We start from the raw sequence: 21,444 nt of genomic DNA, 5'->3' as shown, positions 1-21,444 counted from the left end.
TACTCATCTTCTCATCTTTCTGTATAAATTATTTAAAAAAAACCAAAACAATATTGTGAGAGGTATTATGCAAGTGATGTTTCGAAGTATATTTCCATGTCATTTCTACCTTGGTATGATTTTGGATGGAGAGAGGGGCATGTATGTGGTATTTGGATCAGCAAGTTCTGCCTGTCCCATGATCATCTTGTCAGTAACTTGTTATTAATCAGGGGCTTGGTTGGGCTAGCAGCAGCATTGTGCACTAACAGAGCTTTTCAAATCTCAATGGCTTTGTGTTTAAACTTCCACCGTTTCCTCTATCCTCATGTGCGCACTTCATGTACAGAAACGCTGTATGCTAAAAACCATGGCTTAAGTTCTTCGACATGACGTATTTCTTGTGCTGCGTATTATAACAAGACAACATTCTTAAAGCCTGGTACAGAGACTTGTGAAGTCTAACTTCGGAAAATAACTGTGAGTTTCTCCAGGATAAGAGCATCAACTAAATGTTAGTGTCTAAATGTCCAGCTAAAGTAAGCAAAGGCAAGATGTACTAAATTGTTGCAGAACTTACACACACTTGCAACTTTTATTGAATCACACCGGGTCTGCTGAGTGGAATCGTGCTGGGGTAGAGGAGACAAGAGTGCCATGGTGCAGTGCCCCTGGAACAACGTAGGGTTAAGTGCTTTGCTGAAGAGCATTAAGTAGCAGCCAGAGAAAGACAGAGACATCAGAGCATGCAGCCCTGTAATATTAAATGAGGACTGCTGGTAATCCCCTGTCTGGAAGTTCAAACCCACTGCTTCTCCAGCTATTATCTGCCAATCAGAGCCTGTCCTTTTTTGGTCATTATTGGCTGATATTGTTATTGATCTGTTGTAATTTGAAGTGAGTGCTATAAACAGGTGTTACATTTTCTCACTGTTTGACATTTTTGTTTTCATTCTTGATCAAATGCTGATAAGAGGTGTGTGTGTGTGTGTGTGTGTGTGTGTGTGTTTATATGTGGATAGTTCCAGATTATAGTGTGTGAAGGTGTTGGTCTGGTTGTTTCCCCAGAGTGCTTAGCCAATACTTATTCTAGTGGAGTATCCACACACACACACACACACACACACACACACACACACACACACACACACACACACACACACGCGCACACACACACACACACACACACACACACACACACACACACACACAAACAGCTGAGGGGAATTCCTCTCAACACTACTGTACATACAAACATGAAACCCCTCTGAGAGTAAGCTCTACCTGTGTCATGCTCATCTCTCTCTCTTTCTCTCTCTCTCTCTCTTTCTCTCTCTCTCCCATCACTTCTTTGCTTAGTTTCTATCCCTCACCCCACCTCTTTTCCCTCTCCTCCTCCCTCCCTCTCTTCTCTCTCTCTCTCTCTCTCTCTCTCTCTCTCTCTCTCTCTCTCTCTGTCATTCTCAACCCCTCCTCTCTCCAGTTTACTTATTCTCATTTAAATGTCAACTCATGTGTCTGAAGTTACACACTCCCTTGAGATCCCACTCAGATATCTTTCAAGAGTTAGAACATTTCAGGAATCACCCAGACGTTACATTTCAGAGATAGCGGAACAACACACTGATTAGGTCTAATCAGTGAACTGACATCCACTTAAACTCTAAAACATCGACTGTGATCTGATTGTTTCGTTTGGACAGCTGTATGGCCTTTTGGTCAAATATTAGGTATTTCCATTCAAAGCAAACATTTCCACCAGTGATGCCTTGTCTTCTGTGGAGATCTACCCATCCTTTGGATCAAGCGTGAGGAAATTCTGCTGAGTGTTGCCTTGCGTGACAGAGGACTGGAGGCTGGGATGGTATGAAGGGTTTTTGGATCAGGTTTGGACCAGTCCTGTTCTGATTGTGTGTGAATGGAGCAGTGTAAGAAACTCCCCTGATGTCTGAGCTCCTGTTGGTGTGTGTGATCCTGCTCTCTGCCATCACCTACACTCACACTGGACCATGGGAACCGTGCACAGGTAAGGATGTCTCTCACCTGTCTCTGTTTTTCTTTTTATTCATTTAGTTCAAACTGTTACTCGTAGCTTTGGCATTGTCCCAGTACAGCTATGTTGTGCCTGATATCATTTTTTCTTTACTAATTTGTGTCAACTAGTTAACGAAAAGGATCTGTAAAAGTAAAGAAGTCCCACATATTTCACTAATGGGCAATGGATTTATTACAATTTCTGGGGATGCGATTAATATGTATTAATTAATATTTAATAAATAACAAATTAACATTTTAGAGACAGAAAAAAATAAGTATGAACGCTGTATCAGTGCTGCTGAAAAGGTTTTAATCTATTTAGCTTTTTTTTTAAACACAGAAGGCAAAGTGTTTCATTATAGAGCAAGTCAAAACTCGTTCCATCATCTGTTAACTGTCAAACAAGCTCCTGGATTCTCCAAGCTAGCTTTGTAATTATTCTGCACTTTAAAACCAAATTACTCAGGATTATGAGTTTTTAAGTTCGGTAAACTATTTAGACATGGTTATAGTTGAAGTTTTGTTTTTCCAAAACAGTCAAATTAAGGCGTTTAGAATCCCCTTCTATCTCTCACGTAATCTGCAGGATTAAGACATTGTTAACACACTAGAGATTACATTTACAGTTATTCACTTAGCAGGCACTTTTAACTAGACCAACATACAACACACAAACAAAATAGATTATTTTGTAACAGGTAAGGCGATCAGGAACCTGAGAGTGCAAATATGGGATTACACATGGGATCACAGGGCATATAGTGTTAACTTTATTTATGAGCTTAATGTACATTTTGGAGGCTGACAACTCATTTTCATTATTATAGAGGTAATGAAAATAATCACCAGTAATAAATGATTGTGGCTGCTGACCTTTTAACAGCAACAAAACACCCTGGGAAAACTTGAAGCCACTGTCTGTCTGGTCCTGAAAGTTCTACAGCCAATGACTAGATTTCATTCCTGATACAAACATATAATGTGTTTGCGCAAATAAACTCCAAATTTGTATTGTGTTGGTATTAAAGACTGTTTGCTGGTCCCTATTTAACTTGTGTCTCATAACCATGTACTTTTCTTTTTATTCCAGTGGTTTATTACATTTAAACACAAATAATTACATTGTATTTACTTGTCTACAATCTGTATTATTACCAATTCACCATACATGTGACACATGCTTGCCCACAAGGTATAATGTACACAATGTGCACAAGGGTTTAAAGAAGTATGCAGTGCAATTTAGATCAATTGGATTCAATGTGATTCTCATCAGATCTGTTCAAACTAATCTGGTCAATTCAGTTCAGTTCAAAGCTATTCAGTTCAGTGTGGTTACAGACATTGTCACGTACCAGCTGTATAGAATCGTAGCTCCAAGACATGTTATTAGCTGTGTTTGTGAAGTTGCTGCGCGCTGTTCCCAAGGTCTGAAAAGTAGTCTGTCCTAGCCCGAATAATAACACAGATGAAAATGTGAGATTCCCTGTTCCACATGCCACACAATGCAAGTTAATGGTACACCCCCGCAGTGCAAATATTCATGGCATTATATAACACCACCGTAGATGCCACTGGATTTGTGTGCTTTGTTCAGTCTACACTTTCAAAGGTTTCATGTCATTTAACTGGTGTGTTCAGGACAAGTTCACTGAGGTGGCATGATATTTGAAACTTGAATTGTCTCTTCTAAGAATCTAGTAATCTAATAATTATCTAATAATCTATAAACTATAAAACACCTTTCTGAAATCTGTCAGCTCTGTTATCTGTCCCATGGAATAAGTTATCCAACAAGTTAAACACTGGTCACAGTAATGATAACTCCAGTGATGACACAGAAGTGATGATTCCAATTTCCCCTAGATGTCTCTGTCACATGTCGCTAAAGACCTCACTGGCAATGCATCGACAAATCAACACCGCTCCAAGAACAGTAAGAGGTTACACAATATTATCACTTTTTTTTTAACATAACATACAATGTCATTTGGTATTCAGTCAAATGACTAAAGATATCGATTTTGTTTCTTTATCAGAAAATTCAACTTCAGAAAAAGAGCCGCAGTGCTTCTGGGCATGTTAACATTCCCAGGTGGTTGGTAGTTATCGTACCTACAGTATGTTGATATTCTGTTTGTGGCTGAACACACACAAACACAGTTATCAGTTGTTTGAGAGGTAGCCTATTCCTTTCATTGTGAACTGGTTGAGAAACATGCTTTTTAGACCACACTGTTGTAAGATTTATAGTGCCTGAAATGATTGTGTGAGCCAATTATACTGGTGATTCAATGGTGGGTTTCACTAACAGGTATGAGAGGTAGTTATTAATGCATGACACTGTTCTTAAGACTACGCCTGTCTGCGTTATATTTTGAGGAATTGTTATGGAATATCTTTACAGTTAATGTGAATTACATTATGTGTTATACAAAAATATAAATCTTTTTTTTCATATAATCATTTACACCCAAAGCTATTAATACAACTTATACAACTTTAGAGCAAGTACAACTTTAGAACAAATGTTTCAAGTCCACTGTTACAAAATATGTACTCCTCATCATTGTTTATAAAGCTCACAAAAAACTTGTTGGAGAGATACTTTACAGTAGGATTTTACCTTAAGACCTTGGACACAGTCGTAAATGGCGGTATAGATGTTTAGGGTACTTGAAGTTGATAGATGTGATTTCAGATACAGGCAGAAACTTGTCCCATTTGGGATATCAGGCAAAACATTAGCAATTTGTCAAGAGAGAGATCAAGAGAGTGATAGCTGCCCGGGGTGTAAATATATGTTCTTTCAAAATTCGTCGGCTAGCATATCTGGCATACCTAGATGGTTTTCCCCAGCTTCCAAAAGCATACAAACTCATTCCATATACATATATATTTTTTTTAAATGTTTTTGAAGTCTTTGTGTTCCGTTCTCATTTTTGTCTGAGATATGACAACAGAAATATCTTTTCTGTCACTTTCCATAGTAATTATATTTGCATCGTGAGAAATGATCACTTGCTGTTTAAACAGCATTTGGATTTTTTTTGTTTTTTTCATTTCTGAACTATTATCAAAAGACGAAGTATTTTCACAAGAACTCCTGGCTTTTCAAAACACACCAGTATAACTCAGCCCCGAACCTCCTGTGTCTTTGAAATGTGATCCGTGTGATTTTCTCTCTCATGCCACTTCTCTCTCTCCGATTTACTGAAGTGAATCAAAACAAAACAGTGGCTCTTCCCCTTTGACCCGCAATCCTTCATAAACAAAACCCCATGTATTTTACCCTGCACCTGAAAGCAACCACTAGCCAGCATTCTGGATACCAGCCTAGATTATTTAAATCCTAATGTGAAACTGTATCCTTGTTATCTGAAGATAAGACTGATGATGTTGTTTGGTTTTAGATGAGTGCTGCTGTGGCTTTTGCCATTTTCACAGTTTTACAGGAGAGCAAATACCCTCAGCATTGCCTGTTAAGTTTAATGGTTTACAGGAGAGTAAATACCCTCAGCATTGCCTGTTAATTTTAATGGTCTTTGAAAGCCCTGCTTCATGCTTAAGCCTACTGGTAAACTAAATGGTACTGTTACTGATCGTTATCCACTAAATATCTTTTTCAGTCCTGGACTAAACCTAATCTAGAGAACCACACACTAATGTATAATTTGTAATGTTGTTGTTAAATGGTTGTGCAGAGGTGCGATATTACTTAGAGCTGTAACACCATAAATTACTGTGTTAATACAGCAGAAAGCAGTAGCTAGTCAGTCTCCGTCATCTCAAATAAATACATTTTTATTTAAAGATTATCTTTGCTCACCTCTGCTGCTTTGTACACTCCCCCATTTTCACTGATATCATTTTCCCCTGCTGAATGGAAATGTGGAAAAATGTGCCAACTTGTCACAGTATTTTTCTATCACACATAAGATATCATCACTCATAAATCATATTCAGACTCTTTCATGAATGAAGCCTAATGACTTTGGTTTTCGTTTCTTCACACTTTTCTTGATTCAGGAAGTTAATTTCATTTTAAATCCTTCCATCTCACTCTTGAGTCCAGTCCCGTTACTGTGACTACCCATGAGTGAAGAGTGACTCTGTCATCTGATGTCTTTTGACTGAAAGGTTATTGAGTATTTTCCAATGGTTTGTGTCTGTTTACACCCATAGATCTTCTACCGATTGATTTCCTGTTGCGGGTACTTCCTGTGAGTGGGGAGCCAGTGAGTGGGGTGAGAATGGTTCAGTCAGGGGGGGCGCGAGGGCTCCAGTTCTCCACCTCCCCAGTAGCTCTCAGCTTCCCATCATCCCAGATCTTCACCAACTGTCATCTCTTCCCTGCCGAGTTCTCCATTGTACTCACACTTAAAAGCTCACGCTTGCCACCAGAGGTGAGAGAGAAAGAGAGAGAGAGAGAGAGAGAGAGAGAGAGAGAGAGAGAGAGAGAGAAAGGGAGAGAGGGAGAGAGGGTGAGAGAGAAAATTATGGAAACATAAGATACTTCAGGTTTCTGATCACTCAAAAGAAAAAAAAAAGTTAAGCAACCAGTGGTAGTGGTGTAGTGGTAAGGAGAAAGAGACTGGAGACCACAGAATTTCAGGTTCAACAGCTCTTTGCACTTCATCACAATGCATCCTTCATTATTCCCCCTGTCACTGAGTGTGTGTGTGTGTGTGCGTGCATGTGTGTGTATGTGTGTGAGTGCGTGCGCACGCGCGGATGCGTGTGTGTGTGTGTGTGTGTTAGCTTGTGTGCGCATGTGTGTGTGCATGCATGTGTGAAGAGGTTTCTGTCCTGGTCCTGTGAACAGAGGAGCTTGCGTTTGTTTTGACTTTTCTGTCTGTGTTTTACAGAGAGAGGAGTATGTGTTCTCTTTGCTGGACGAGGACTCCGACACCCTCCTGCTTGGCCTTCGTCTGTCCTATAACAAACTCCACTTCCTGCGATCAGGCTCCAGGGGCAATAAACGCATCTCTTTCAGATCTGTGGGGTTAGCAGATGGGAGCTGGCACACAGTGGTATTGGCAGTGACAGGAATTTACACCATCCTCACTGTGGACTGCAGCATGCCCCTTGAACTGTGAGTCACTCTGTGCAATTTAACTGACATCCAATTCACAGAAAATTTGCAAGTATCAATTTTCCAATTCACAGAAAATTTGCAAGTATCAATTTTCAAGTGTGAAATTCTCTTGTATTGTGTAGACTACATTTCAGAGTTACTTACTTCCACTAACACCCATATTACAACAAGTACTTCTGAGCATACATTGTTTCCAAGTGGTTTAATGACTGTTTTTAAATGGTGAGTGGGGATTTTATACACACTGAAAGAATGTGAAAATGAACACACTTAGACTTCATTGAACACAGGTAAATTTGCTGTGCAAATGTTCCTGTGCTTTAGATTCTGTTGTAGTGGAAATCTAAATAACCCTTTGTCTGTAAACGGTGGTTTTGACATGTCACATTTGAAAGACTGGATAAATCCAGTCTGTTTCCGTAGATGCTGATGAATGTACATTACGTGATGTCACTTCATCCGTAAAGTTGTTGAATGCCAATGTTTTCTGTTTTCTTGCACCCAGGCGTAACGAGGACCCATTCCCTTCCGATCTCTCCACCAAAGGTTCTAGATTTTTTATTGGAAGTCGGAGAAGGTGGAAAGGCTTGTTTTCTGTGAGATTTCTCTTCAACCCACTGTACATATGGTTCTTTACAATGAATGTACACACACCAAAGTCTCCAGTGTTATAGGAACTCTAAGAGTGTAATTATAGATTATATAAGAAATTTTATTGTGTACGTAATCCACGCTCTTCAATATAAAGATTGGTTACAAGAACACTCAACAAGAACATTATCATCTCATGAATAATTGTAACAGTATAGGTGGTGAGAAATGAGAACAGCTGCTAACTGAACACAAAAGTGTTAGGAAATTTTTCACTGGAAATGAACACTCAAATTTGCTATGAAGTATCCTGAAAAAGGAAACGCTTTGTGGGCATTTTACTCTCTCTTTGGCAGGGTCTAATGAGACAGCTGGTTCTGCTACCAGGCTCTGATGCAACCCCACACATATGCCCCTCCTTGAAGCCACAATTGGCTGTTTTCTCAATTCCCCCTGTACTGCTTCACCTGCCAGTCAAACCTCCAACCAATCAGCTCCCTTTCTACCCCTACGGTGAGAACAGACAAGAATTAAAAAAACAAAAACAATAACAACAACAACCATATAAACCATGGCCAAAAGAAGTTGTCTTAAAAAAATGTATAAATTGGAAGGAATGTTAAGGAAAAATTTTTATGAAAGTCTTAAAATGCACTACGTAGAACCAAATTGTAAACCCATAAACTCAGCTGTCTGTCTTAAAGTTTTGTCTTCAGTGGTAACATGGTAACTAGATAGCTAGCTAGCTAGCTGGATAGACAGATTGGCTAATTTCCTGTGGTCCTGTGTATTGGGCCCTGTAACCTCAGCTTTCCTGAGGTTTGACCGAAGACTACTTTATGATAAGCCTGTCTGTGGGCATGTGGTGTGTAAACACTGCTCTGTGATTGTGTTGTGAAAACTGTAACTTTACCTTAGTCATAACACTGAGGCAAAGACAGGTGTGATCTCTGAAAGTTCAGAGAGAGGGAGAAAGAGAGAATGAGAGCTGTGTTGAAAGATGAAATAAGATGTCTGATTTTGACAGTCCAGCCGAGCTGTTGCAACCCCAGTTTGGGAAGTTAGCTAGAAAATAATTTCATTGTCTTTGACCAAATCCAAGAAAAACACTTGAATTGATAGCTACTGTGAACGAACATATTTAGACAAGAAAAAAAAAACCTTGTCATCCTAAATGTTTCTTTGCGGTCTGGCAGTGATGCCAACAATTTTGACAGAACAGTAACCTCTCCTGTATTTTAAACTTGGAGCTGAACCAACTAGAGTAACATGGTACTTCAGTACGAGAGCATTCATAATATTAGCCTATAGTCAATCCAAGTGATGTTTCCAGTTATTGATATTGATAAATACAATGGTACTGAAGAATTCAATGCTATATTACTCCGTAATTTAATCACTTTTTAAAGACCTCCTTCATCATGCCTCTTGATACTGAGTTTTTGTGTGTGTGTGTGTGTGTGTGTGTGTGTGTGTGTGTATGTGTGTGTGTGAGTACAGAGGCTGAGGTTCGGGTGACTCAAGGCTACAGGCCCCCTTGTGGCAGTGCTGAGGAGGGCCAGCTTTGGTTTAACACACACACACCAGAGTTGTCCCTGTGTGACGGACATATGTGGATCCCCCTGCTGCAAGGTACACGCACTCAGATACCTGTGCGCATGCACACACACACACACACACACGCACACACACACACACACACTACTTAACACAGCAGAAACGAACTCAGAACGCACATTTCTGATCACCCATGGCCAATACATCCACACCATCACACACCACAGTCACATGACTCACACAGACATGGGATAGTGTGTTTTAAGGCACACTGTATGAGATCATGAGTAAATCCATTTTAAGGCGGAACAGAGACAGCCACCAATAAATGACTCATTCATTCACTCACACCAGTCTTTTATCTCTTTATTTATTTTTATTCTTTTACAGTGTCTCTCTGTGTAACATTTCTCTTCTGTCATCCACAGAGAAAAAGAGGCTGGATTATGTTGAGGATTACCAGGACCTGTTCACTAACTCTGAGACCTTTGACATGGAGGTGTTCCAGATCCCGTCTGTGGGTCTGTTTGTGGCGGCTGCTAACCGAGACTCCAGACCCGGTTCGGGCATTTATAAATGGACTGATGGCAAGTTTAAGCTGTATCAGAATTTAAGCACTTATGATGCACAGGCCTGGAAATTCTTCACAGTGGGTAAAAAGGTGTGTCCTCCTAATTCATTTATGTTTGGTTAACCTTTGTTTGATTTCATTTGAATTTGCTTCGATTGCATTTGGTCTGATTTGATCTGGGTTCACTTCTGTTCGGTTTTATAGTTATAACATTTTATAATCATTGACGATAGGGATGAGGGTAGATAAGTCTCTTCTGCCTCACTCATTCAACAGGTGGTTTATAAAGTAGAGTGTAGTGGCCCCATTTCAGGGCTTTTCACTTTTCATACTTGGCATCTTAAACCAGATCTAAAAATGTCCTTTAACAAAGAGTTTAACAAAGTCTCTCATGTCCCAGGACACTGATTTCAGCCCTGCGTTAACGTGGTCTTGTTCTGGAGCTGGATTAGCAAAGACTATTGAGGCTAGGGAACAAATTAGAGCCTGAACCCCAGACAGGGGCTAAAGCCAGGCCAGTGTACAAGAAGGAGAACATTGTTTAACTCAGCGGTAAGAATGGCCTACTGTAAGAAAGCCCTTTTGATGCTAGCTATAGCTATCCACTCTTGCACAGCGGGAGATGGAACTGTTTCATGTGGTTTAGAAAAAGGAGGGGTTTGAAAATGTTAACGTTTATATGATAATGTCATATATCAGACATTTATAATCACAGAAATTAATTTTTTCTGATGTTGCCTTTCATTTATGACCACCATCTCCTGTTCACTTTGTTGGGTAACTTTATCATAATTACAGCTGAGAGAGAGAGAGAGAGAGAGAGAGGGACACATTTGGAGGGCTTGCTCAGTCTCTGTCCGTACCTGCACTGTAATTATCGTCATGTTTTTGTGTGGGTTTCTTTTAGTCTGATACATCAAAGTGTGCGTTACATTTTGATGTGAAATGAGGCAGTAAAACCCTACTGTGAACGTGTAAGAAAGTGAGAATCAATGCTGATGTGTATCTAAACATGACACAGTTGAAAATAGAAGCTTTGTGCAGATCAAAAAAAGTTTTTTTTTTTACTGTCTCAGTTAACTACACTTTAAAATCAGTTAGGATGTGAAGGAATAAAAGTGTGTTAATTTAAAAATAAAAATCTACTTTGATCTGAAAATATTATGTTAGTTTTGTTCTGTCTTATTACAAGCTAAATCATTAGGCTCTCAGAGCAGTACAAACAAGACCCACTAAGAACTGACTTGCATTAGTAGCTACAGGATTATAAGCAGTATTCCTTCAGTTCAGAAGCTTAAAGCACTTGTTGGTACTTATATGTTTATTTAACAATATCTATGAAAATTTCTCAACTGTCCCAGAAATACCTATAAACTATCAATGTTTTACTGTCTCTGGACAGCTGGCGCAATGGCATTGAGAAACTTAACAATGATCCAATTTTATAGCATGAATAAACAAACAATACAAAGTTTATATACTGAAAACATTTTTTGTCATTTATAATGAATATAATGAATTGCATTTCACATTATGCCGACAAAAACACAACTGCAAGGCTGAATATTCTACTCAGGCAAGAGGAACTCTAAAGCTATTTTGTTTTTATTAGAGATTCCTGGTGGTCGCAAACTCTAGGAGTAAGAGAGAAGGGAAGCAAGAGCTGTCTGTCATTTATAAATGGAGCCCCAGACAGCAGAAATTTCTCCCTTATCAGACCATCCACACGCACAGTGCACGTGACTGGGAGGCCTTCCACATACAGGGCGATACCTTCCTAGCAGTGGCCAATCACAGACGAGGTATATGTTTCTGTGAGATCCATTAAGAAACATATCAGGTTATATTATATGACAACTTTTCTTTTCACAGCTTCTCTTTCTGTCATACATTACTATACTGATATATATATATGTACACACACACTTTATTCTGCTACAATACATTAGCACTGGATTTTAAAGTATATTTAATATTAATAATCTATCTATCTATCTATCTATCTATCTATCTATCTATCTATCTATCTATTTTGAAAAAAAAACAAAAAACACTGTACCTTAAGTGTGACTTCATATAAATGATCAGAGAGTCATATTATCAACCGGCAGGTTTGCCAAGTAACCCCCCACCTCCCAACCCACACATGCATGCGCACATACACACACACACACACACACACATACATACACAGACAGACACCCTGTGCTCTTATTTTAAACTCTATTGATTACATGTTATAGCTGAGTTTCAGCATGTTAGCATTACCATCATTTCAGCTAGGAGTACACAACCCCACGACACAAGTTATTTAAACTCTAACTTCTGATAATACCAATGATGAATTCAAGGTAAGAAGACAAACGTGAATAAATAAAATATCTTAATATCTTAATAAGAATATCCTATTTACATATTGATATGAAAATTCTCTTCCAGGTTCAAATATGCTACTTCCCCATTTGAGTCCATGTCTCTGAGATCCCTCACACAGAGACAGTTCTATCTCCTACCTTTTTTTTTTTTTTAAGATCTGTCAGACATAGAACTGCATGGTGTTACATGCGTCACTTTGATTTAACATAACTAACTCTGATCTAACTCTTGGCATCCTGTGTGTGTGTGCGCGCGTGTGTTTGTGTGTGTGTGTGTGTGTGTGTGTGTGTGTGCATGCGTGTGTGTGTGTGTGTACATGAGTGCACCTGTGAAGCGTGAAGAAACTCTAAAGTTGTGTTCCAATCCCATGGATCAAAGCTGAGAACAGTGAGAATAAAGGAAAGATTTTCATAGCCGCTAACCATCTTGAGTGCACCTGTCACACCTGCTGCTAAAACCAAAGACTATCCACACAGACAAACACACACACACACACATACACACACACACACACAAGCATGAAAGCAGAGACACTTAGGAAGGGGGGGTGCATGTGACACATGCACACACACGCACACACACAAACATGAAAGCAGAGGCACTTGGGGAGGGGGCCATGCATGTGACACAAAAGGGGGGTGGAAGGGGGAGCTGAAGCCAGGTGAATCAAAGTCCCCAATATGTTATGTCTGCACCAATATAAATGTTGTGTCTTCAGATGGTACAAATCAGCCCTATTCCACCAGCAGGTGGTAGACGCTGCTGCTTAAGCCCCCTTCTTAACCTTCTTTCAGAAGATAACAGCCACAATATCGACAGTGTGATCTACAAGTGGAATCCAGGGACCAAGATTTTTGAGGTCAACCAAACCATCCAGACATCAGGAGCATATGACTGGGAGTTCTTCACTGTTGGGCCCTATTACTTCTTAGCAGTGGCAAACACTTTCAATGGACTGTCCACATACATCAACTCCACCATTTACATTTGGCTAAATGGAATGTTCCATCCTTTCCAGTTCATTATGGTGAGTAATTTCTGTTAATTTGTGTAACATTTGGTTAGTTCTCTTCCTAACAAATTAGTAAAACTTGTATCAATTGGCCTTCAATCACATGGATATTGAAGAAGTGGTTAAAGAAAAATAGTGTCACTCGTATGTATGCTGTCAGGACACTACAAACTGTGAAAAAAAAAAAAATCAAAATCTCACACACACACACACACACACACACACACACACACACACACACACACACACACACACACACACACATATAAATAATATTAAAATATTAATGCCTGATGAACTCTAAAGCACTTGCATCTCTGCATCAAGTAATGGATTATCTTTGGCCCCTGCATCCAGCCCCAATCACTTTCAGAGAAATGTTCACTAAATGCTTTCATGGTCTCCAATTCACTGAGCTGTTCCAATTCACCACAGTCAATGGCTCTCCAGTCAATTACGTTCAGCTGAAAGACCACAGTGTGCAATTACTTATACAAAGATTACACAATATGAGTTAGCAGTGGTATAATTAAAAATGAAAGCTGAGGTGGAAGGTCTTATTGATGGTGTGATGGTGAGATGATGGTGTGATGAGCCTCTGGTTAATTAGAGACTGCCGGAAAGTTTGGATTGTAAAAAGATTTTTTCGAATGACAAATTGGTGTATAGTGCACTGAAACTCAGGTATGACAATCTGACCTGCCAATAGAGATCTGTTTCTGCAGAGACCTCTCCTTTGTCTACAGTCACACACCTTGTTTGACACATCTGTTTCTCACATAATCTATTCAACAGGCAAAGATAAATCAGCATTTAACATTAAATGTCAGACACTGTTTCATGTTTTTACCCCTCTGTAAATGTACACTTGTACACAACTTAAACAGTGTGCAGAATTAGTTCTCTTTTCAATATATCTGTTATTCTATATCAAGCACCTGCCAGAACTTTGTGAATGTGTTTACAGCACTTTGCCTTATATGTGAATTACAGTATGTGGAATATCTCATATTCTCTAACTCTGTATTTAAGTAATCCCCACTGGACATGGCACCATTCACTTTTAAGAAGAACATAAAGATCCTTTGAACCAGCTGGTTGATTATTATACAATTATATGTAAATAGTGAACCAGCTTTTGGGAGAATGCTATTGAAAGGCCCTTTTCAGAAAGAGGAGGTGTCACTTCTGATCAACTAAGTATTTTATTGTTGTTTTTTGACAGTGGTTTGAAAAAGAAAAACAAAACAAAAAAAAGTTTTCCTTTTCAGACGGCTGGTGCGACTGATTGGGAGATGTTTCAGATTGAGTCCAGGTTTTTTCTGGCTGTGGCCAATGGTCAGATGTTAAGTGAGAGAGGACCTAACCTACACACCATCAACTCCACAATTTATGAACTGGATATGACTTCTAAGACCTTCATCAAATTTCAGGACATCTTAACCAACAGGTGAGTCACAATAGGTTAGTCTCAGTCTAACATCTGGAAGCAAAGAAACCCCACACAGACCTTTAATGGCATAGAATCTTAATGCAAGAGATCAGTGACAACACAACGTCACGCTGCTTGCCTTACGCTGCTGGTATGAATCGCCTTCTGGATTTGAAAGTCCTGCATAGATGTGAGACTGGTAACTCTTCTCCCTGAGGGAAGATAACATGCACTGATGGATGTTACTCTGTCATTCTGTTCCTTTGTGGGTTTGTTTGCCGTTTAGTGCTGTGGACTGGGAGTTCTTCACTGTTGGAGATGAGAAGTTTCTGGTGGTGGCGAATTCCTATGATGGAAACTCTTACTCACAGAACAGTGTTATATACAGGTGAGAACTCCAGCCTTCTGTTGTAGTAAACAGAAAATCAGAGAGTCGGCTTGCGAGGGTAAAAGGTATATATAGAATCCAAAACTACACCAAACAACACTGCTGAAATTGCTCTAAATGTTAAATAAACAAATATACCCACCTGTTAAGCCTGGTATTATGAAAAATAAGTATAGTGTAGACACACATTTAAATGAATGGAGCATTATAAATTGCATAACAAAGGCTACGGTCAAGAGCGAGTACATAAAAATATTGAATTGAACATTGTGCGAATATTGCATGAAAAATATGTTAAGGCATCAGAAGCTGTGTGTTTAGGTGTTTTATGTATAAAGGGTGTCTTTTCCAATTGCGGTTGCTCATTTTGCAGGTGGCAGGGGTATGAAGGGTTTGTTCCAGTGCACAGACTGCCAACCATTGGCTGCAGAGACTGGGAATTCTTTAACACGACTGAAGGCTCTTACCTCATCTACTCCAGCGCCACAGTGCCACTCTCCAAAATCTTCAAATTAAAGACTTATTAAATCACCACCAACCACATGCGCTACAGCCTGAGAAAAACAACAACAACAACAACAACAACCTGGGGCTGGATCTCAGAAAAAAGCATGCAGACATTTTAATTACCGTCAAATTAACTCAAGGAGTGTAAATGAGGACCATACAAACATATTTTTCTTGTTTATTTACTCCACACTCACCAGCATTTGCGAGAAACAGAGTCTCACCTGTAACCATAACTGTTTGGATGTCAACAGAATGTAAAGTCACTTGAAAATCAAATGTGCAATTTCAAGGACATTTTATACTCTATGATATCAGCATTTGCAGACTTGATGTGTGGTAGGACATGACTGAAACAATGAAGACACATTCTAAATGTGCTGAGCAGGAACTTTGGAGGATAAGCCAATCAACTGTTCAGAGAAGATTTGAAGATTTAACCAATCAGATTCATTACAGCAGGACCAGTGACTCTAAGCATAACATGATGCACATGCACGCTAACCTCATATTTAATGTTCTGCCTACTGCATGAACTCCTACACAGATTTCTGAAGGATCTACAGTGGATGGATAGCTTTGTAAAAGAGTGCTTATGTCTTAGTTGTTAAGGAATAAAGCCCAGTAAAAAGATGCTCTGATGTCTGGGCTGAAACCTTTTAAGTCACTCTGAGCCTCAGCAGAGAGGGAAAAAAAATATATAATGTTATCATCATATTATAATAAAGACCAAAGCCTCAAACAACTAAATATAGAATATAGAATTTATTTGCAAACAGTGTATTAATACATTTTGGTTGTAATCACATTACTTTTAAGTATAGTGTACATTTATGAAATACAGTATATTGGCAGCTATCCAGCAACTGAAAGAATGGAGACAATCCAAAACCAAGATGTAGCATTTATTTACCTTTTGACAATGACATATCAGTTTCGTCACTTTAAACTACAAATGTCCGAAGCCGGTCATGTGTGCAGTTTTCCTGGATGCCTAATATTATAGCAGCTCAGTTAAACGTATGTAAGAAAAGCATGAAAAATAAGACCAGAATTAAAGCTTTAACCCAATCTAAGGGTATAGACAATGTTACTGATATGAATCGCATTCACTGAAGAGTTAAATTTTATTTCATCGTCATGACAGTCTTTAGTTTCGATACTATTATGCTAAATGTTAATGCGAGTGTAGTGGTTTTCAGCAGTAAATTTGTCGCAAATAAACGGCAGTTTGGCCAGAGTTAATTTTACAGTGGAAGTGTTAAATTAAGAGTGAAGCTCGGTGTACAAAGATTAAACTTGGTTTAGGACTGGAAACAATTTTCAACGGACGATACCAATTAAAAGTCAAATTTAGTCCATGGCTAGACTTAATTCCTGTCCAGACAATCGCCTGCGAGACTGTTTATTTAACTCTTGTATGAGAGTGCATTAGCCCACATAAACTCCTACCGCGAGATTTAGAAATTTCTCATTTAGAGAACACTGGCCAATTTTCTCTGCATTGATACACCGTTCAAATTGACTACTTCCCTCTGATAAGTAACTTATACTCGTAATATACTGTGGTCACCTTGGGTTGATATGTAAGTGCCACAGCGTTTTTCCTCAATAAAAGTTTTCTTTTCTGTCCTTACATTTAGCACATTGTCCTTTCTTTTCGACAGCATTAACATGAAGGTTATAAAATCTCTTGAAAAGAAAATCAACACACTACGTAGTGGTCCAGGTGCGACCCAGTATTTGGTCTTGCACAGCTGCCTATATTGAAGGCTATGGTCTCCAAATGTCAAACTACTTCTGAGTTTGTGTTCAATTTATAGCCATTTCAGGACAATTAAAAGTTTAGACTGAATATCAAAAGCGTCTCATCCGACGGAGAATTACAATCAAAATAAGCAGACAGAAATTGAACAATATTCTTACTCCGACCCACAGTGTGGCGCTGTCCACCACAAGTACGCATCGCTCTGTTATTCTGTAAAATTTGCTAACCCGCGAGGTTTGCTCCTTGAAATCCGGTTGCCATCCAAAGAAGGGAAGAAAGTAGAGAGCAAAATGTTTACGGCGCCTCCAATTTCGATTTCAGGCGTATTATCTCAGCCATAACGGATCAGACTGAAACCTGCTGTTTATAGAGGTAGGCATGGATTTGTTTCACCTCTGAAACCTGCTCGGATTTGGCAAGGGGTTCTGACGTGAAGATCAGCCTTATCATTGTTTGTAAACAAAGTAATAAGTTCCGTGGTAGTGCTCTTGTCGGTTAAATGAAACACACATTGATTCATGCTGGTCATACGCTTTGCAGGATCTACTTATGACATGTAAGTAATGTGTTTTCAAATGTATTAAACCGTCAGTAAACCCTAATGTTATTGAACTGGTTTAAAAAAGAATGACAGTTGGCTCAATAGCTAACCCACTACATCCTCCCTAACTTCAAGGATTGCATTTTTAATCGTTCTGATGATGGCGATGATGATGATGATGATGATGACGACGACGACGACAACGATGATGATTAAATGTTTGGTTTTAAATATTCCTTGAAAATAACGGATCAAACACAGCATCAGCATCATGTAGAGGTGTGTTTGATCCGTTGTTGTCTTGATATTCAGTTGTGGGTTCTTGTGTTCTAGAGATTCTGTACTGATAAAGGGTAAATAACATGACACACCGAATAGCCGAAGTATCACATGCAACCTTCATGCTTTGACAATAAAAAAATTATAAATATTAATATTTTGTCACTTTTTTGCCACTCAGGCCTTGCTGATGGGAGCCTGTGAAAGATGGAGTCGGAGGTGCTGATTAGTTTGCAGGCAGAGCGGGCGGAGTTGAGGGCGGAGATATCACGCCTGCAAGATGAATTATCAGAAAGTCATGCAGAAAAACTGGAGCTTGAATCTAGAGCTCAAGCTTTGACTGACAGGGTGAGGAGAGGGCAGAACCAGCCCCTGCCCTAATACTGAGACACTTTCACTCTTTTCTCTCTCCCCTGTGTGCTAAAGGTTTCACTTCATTTTTAATTAGCCTACTGATTCAAAGTCAATTTGAATGTAAAAAGCAGGTTAGACCTGGTGTCTGCTATGACAGATGATAGTGACAGTGTAGCAGTAGTATGCAGGAGTGTAAAGACATAGCAGTAAACGAAGTTGTTGTGACATGAAAACGATTTTTTATCAATAGCTAAAAGATGTGTTAAATAATGTGTTCATGATTTTTTTCTTAGCGGTTTGTATCCAGCTATTGTCAGCCTTTCATTGACATAGAAATATAGAAATACTTAAAGAAACCGTTTATCTCACAACTATGTAAACAGATCCCTTTTTAATGGGTGAACACAGTCATATACACATTCTGTTCACCTGTTTTTTCTGTGTGTGTTGTGTTCAGTTGTCTCAGATGGTGGACCCGTCTCTCGCTGCGTCTCTTCACATGGATGACGAACAGAGAGAGTGGAGGAGGAGACTTAGAGAAGGACGAGAGAGAGAGGCCAGGCAAGCAATACTCATACAGAAACTACAGAACAAGGTTAGAACTTACCATGTCTTGACACACTACAGAACCAGCATAGAAATCTACTACAAGAACTACAGAACTGAAGTAGAATTCTACCACTCATGTGCAGTCTGCATAACAATGTCAGAACTTGGTAGTACAGACCTTTTCTGTACTTATTATAAATTGAAGTTAGTACTCCTTAAGTTAGTTCTCTTACACAAACAAACAGGTTAGAAATCTATGTCATGAATTACAGAAGCAGTCAAAGTGGCGGCCATACTTCTGAAAAAGAGAGCGGGGGCATAAACATGATTAAATATTAATGCTCTGTTAAAAATGAATAAACATAAATGGTAAAATATGAATACTGTATATTAAACAAAATCTGAATCAAAACATCATTCTACGTGTGTTTTGTTGTGTTTATTCTCTTGGTCCATGTTTTGATTTGGTATTTGTGTGTGTGTGTTTATCTGGTAGGTCGTGGAATACAGAGCTCGTTGCCAGGGTTTGGAACAGCGGGTGGTGTTAGAGGAGACAGAGCTACGCAGGAGAGAGGTGAGAGAATGAGAGAAATCAGTGATATGATCTCAGAGTCTCTCTAACATCTCTTATGAGCTAACTAGTCTCACTTTCTTGTGGGCTTTAAAGAGATCACTCAGAGATGAGCACAGCCATACAATGGAGAGTGCCCTCATCAGGTTGGAGGAGGAACAGCAGAGGTGAGATGCAGAATCAATTCCTATCTATCTGTCTGTGTGTATGTCTATCTAACTGTCTTGGTTAATGCGTCTGTCGGTGTGGTAATGGTGTTGAAACTGGGTATGTTTAATTTTATTTACTGTTGTTGAATTTCTTTATGTCTCTGCTCATTTGAACAGAGGGGTGGGGCTTGCTGAGGTCAATGCCCTCTTGCGCAGTCAGCTCAGCCAATCAGCAGATGCAAATGAAACCTTGAGGGAGGACCTACAAAAGCTCACAGCAGATTGGTCCAGAGCAGTAGAGGATGCTGCACAAAAGGAGATGGAATGGCAAAAAGAGAGAGAAGTAAAGAATGTGTTTTTTTTCCCCTTTTGATCAGCTTTGTAACATAATCCTCTGTGTGTAAGTGTTCACTGCTCTTGGCTGCATAATCTGTTTATGTGTGTGTTGTAACAGAATCTGACAGGTCACATAAAACGGGAAAACACTCGACTGATGGAACTGTGGGGACATGTTTTGACTCTCCGACGCCACTGTCACACGATCAAGACAGCAACTGACAAGTGAGCGCAGTTAACAAGCTCTTTTCTATTTCAGACAGGAACAGAACAAGCCTTCAGAGTGTGACACAGTGGAAATTATAACCGTAGGCACACAGCTCAGTCCTCTAACTGAGTCTGTCATACCTAAGCCCATTCCACAGTATTTTGACTTTGGAACTTGCACACACAACGTACACACGGACACATCAGATCAGCCTGCGTATCTTTGTTTCTTTTCTTTTCTTGCAGAGATCTCTGGGATTTGAGGGCACAGTTTTCCCGTCTGTCCTCCTCTTTACTCTCCATTTGTAGCAGCTCTCCTCGTCCAATCGGCGGCCTTGCTCTTGACCCCAGCCCCTCCTCAGCTCCTCCTCTCTCCTCATCTCATGGACCTCTCTCACTGAATGACCTACAGTCAGACCAGGCAGAGAAAGAAATCACAGACCTGAAAACGTTACACCAGACAGAGACGCAGCAACTCCAAGACAGGTTAACAGAAAAATTCATTCACCGAGAAACAGCAAATAGACAATAACAAAAACGTAAACAAACAATAGATAAACAGAAGCATGTCAGACGAACATAAAACAGGTAAACAATCATGTACACTAACTACTGATATGAGTTGTGAGTGTGGACACAGAAATGTGTACTTCGAAGAATAGCTGAAATCCTCTCTAAGTTCTTCCAAAATCTAACTTTATATGGCAAACAATCAGCTCATTACTGAAACACAACAGTAGTCTGTGCAAATGATGAAGTAAATCGAGTATCCTGACCTAAGAATTGTTATAGAACCTTCACTGTGACAAAGAGAAAACATTTCCACTGCTTCCTCATTAGGCCAGTACTCAGTCTGAGACCATAATTACAGCGGAGTGTTCAGTCTTTTCTGCTTTCTTTCAGGATAGCAGAGCTGACAGCCTCGTTAAGAGCCCAGGAGGATGAAAGAGAGAGATGGGAACTGGAGAAGGACAGGAAACACAAGCAGGAACTGGAGAGAGACAGAGAGAGAGAGATGGAGTGGGAGAAACAGAAAGAGATGGAGAGAAATCTGTCATCTGTCTGTCAAGCCATAAAGAAACTGGTGAGTCAGTGAGGGAGCTTTTATTTCATGATTGCTTTCACTCTCATGCACAATTAAT

At 39.5% G+C, this 21,444-nt stretch overlaps 2 protein-coding genes across 2 annotated transcripts in view; both read left to right on the top strand.

Moving 5' to 3' along the window:
- Positions 1–1,923: 1,923 nt before the first annotated feature.
- On the top strand, positions 1,924–15,568 carry tspearb (thrombospondin-type laminin G domain and EAR repeats b). Its single transcript, XM_030787549.1, has 12 exons — positions 1,924–2,005; positions 6,202–6,422; positions 6,885–7,111; positions 7,620–7,710; positions 8,062–8,218; positions 9,206–9,337; positions 9,691–9,923; positions 11,446–11,635; positions 13,004–13,236; positions 14,493–14,671; positions 14,940–15,041; positions 15,415–15,568. The coding sequence occupies exons 1-12, from the start codon at positions 1,924–1,926 to the stop codon at positions 15,566–15,568; spliced, it is 2,001 nt and encodes a 666-aa protein (XP_030643409.1).
- Positions 15,569–18,343: 2,775 nt separating this feature from the next.
- Positions 18,344–21,444, top strand: part of LOC115822273 (trichohyalin) — a 16,078-nt gene continuing 12,977 nt past the window's right edge. The window contains exons 1-8 of the mRNA XM_030786022.1: positions 18,344–18,484; positions 18,948–19,085; positions 19,536–19,613; positions 19,707–19,777; positions 19,937–20,102; positions 20,214–20,320; positions 20,549–20,788; positions 21,206–21,386. Of these exons, the coding sequence (XP_030641882.1) occupies positions 18,344–18,484; positions 18,948–19,085; positions 19,536–19,613; positions 19,707–19,777; positions 19,937–20,102; positions 20,214–20,320; positions 20,549–20,788; positions 21,206–21,386 (1,122 nt within the window). The remainder of the gene's footprint in view (positions 18,485–18,947; positions 19,086–19,535; positions 19,614–19,706; positions 19,778–19,936; positions 20,103–20,213; positions 20,321–20,548; positions 20,789–21,205; positions 21,387–21,444) is intronic.

Source organism: Chanos chanos, chromosome 10, assembly GCF_902362185.1.
Source record: "Chanos chanos chromosome 10, fChaCha1.1, whole genome shotgun sequence".
NCBI classification, from domain to species: Eukaryota; Metazoa; Chordata; class Actinopteri; order Gonorynchiformes; family Chanidae; genus Chanos; species Chanos chanos.
The sequence above is the reverse complement of the archived record's forward strand: the minus strand, read 5'-3'. Positions and strand labels throughout refer to the sequence as shown.

Excerpts from the sequence above, each read along its gene's own strand:
- tspearb (XM_030787549.1), top strand. The coding sequence starts at position 1,924 with ATGTCTGAGCTCCTGTTGGTGTGTGTGATCCTGCTCTCTGCCATCACC. Across the intron at positions 9,338-9,690 it reads GTGGATCCCCCTGCTGCAAG|AGAAAAAGAGGCTGGATTAT; the intron begins GTACACGCACTC and ends TGTCATCCACAG. Across the intron at positions 11,636-13,003 it reads AGTGGCCAATCACAGACGAG|AAGATAACAGCCACAATATC; the intron begins GTATATGTTTCT and ends ACCTTCTTTCAG.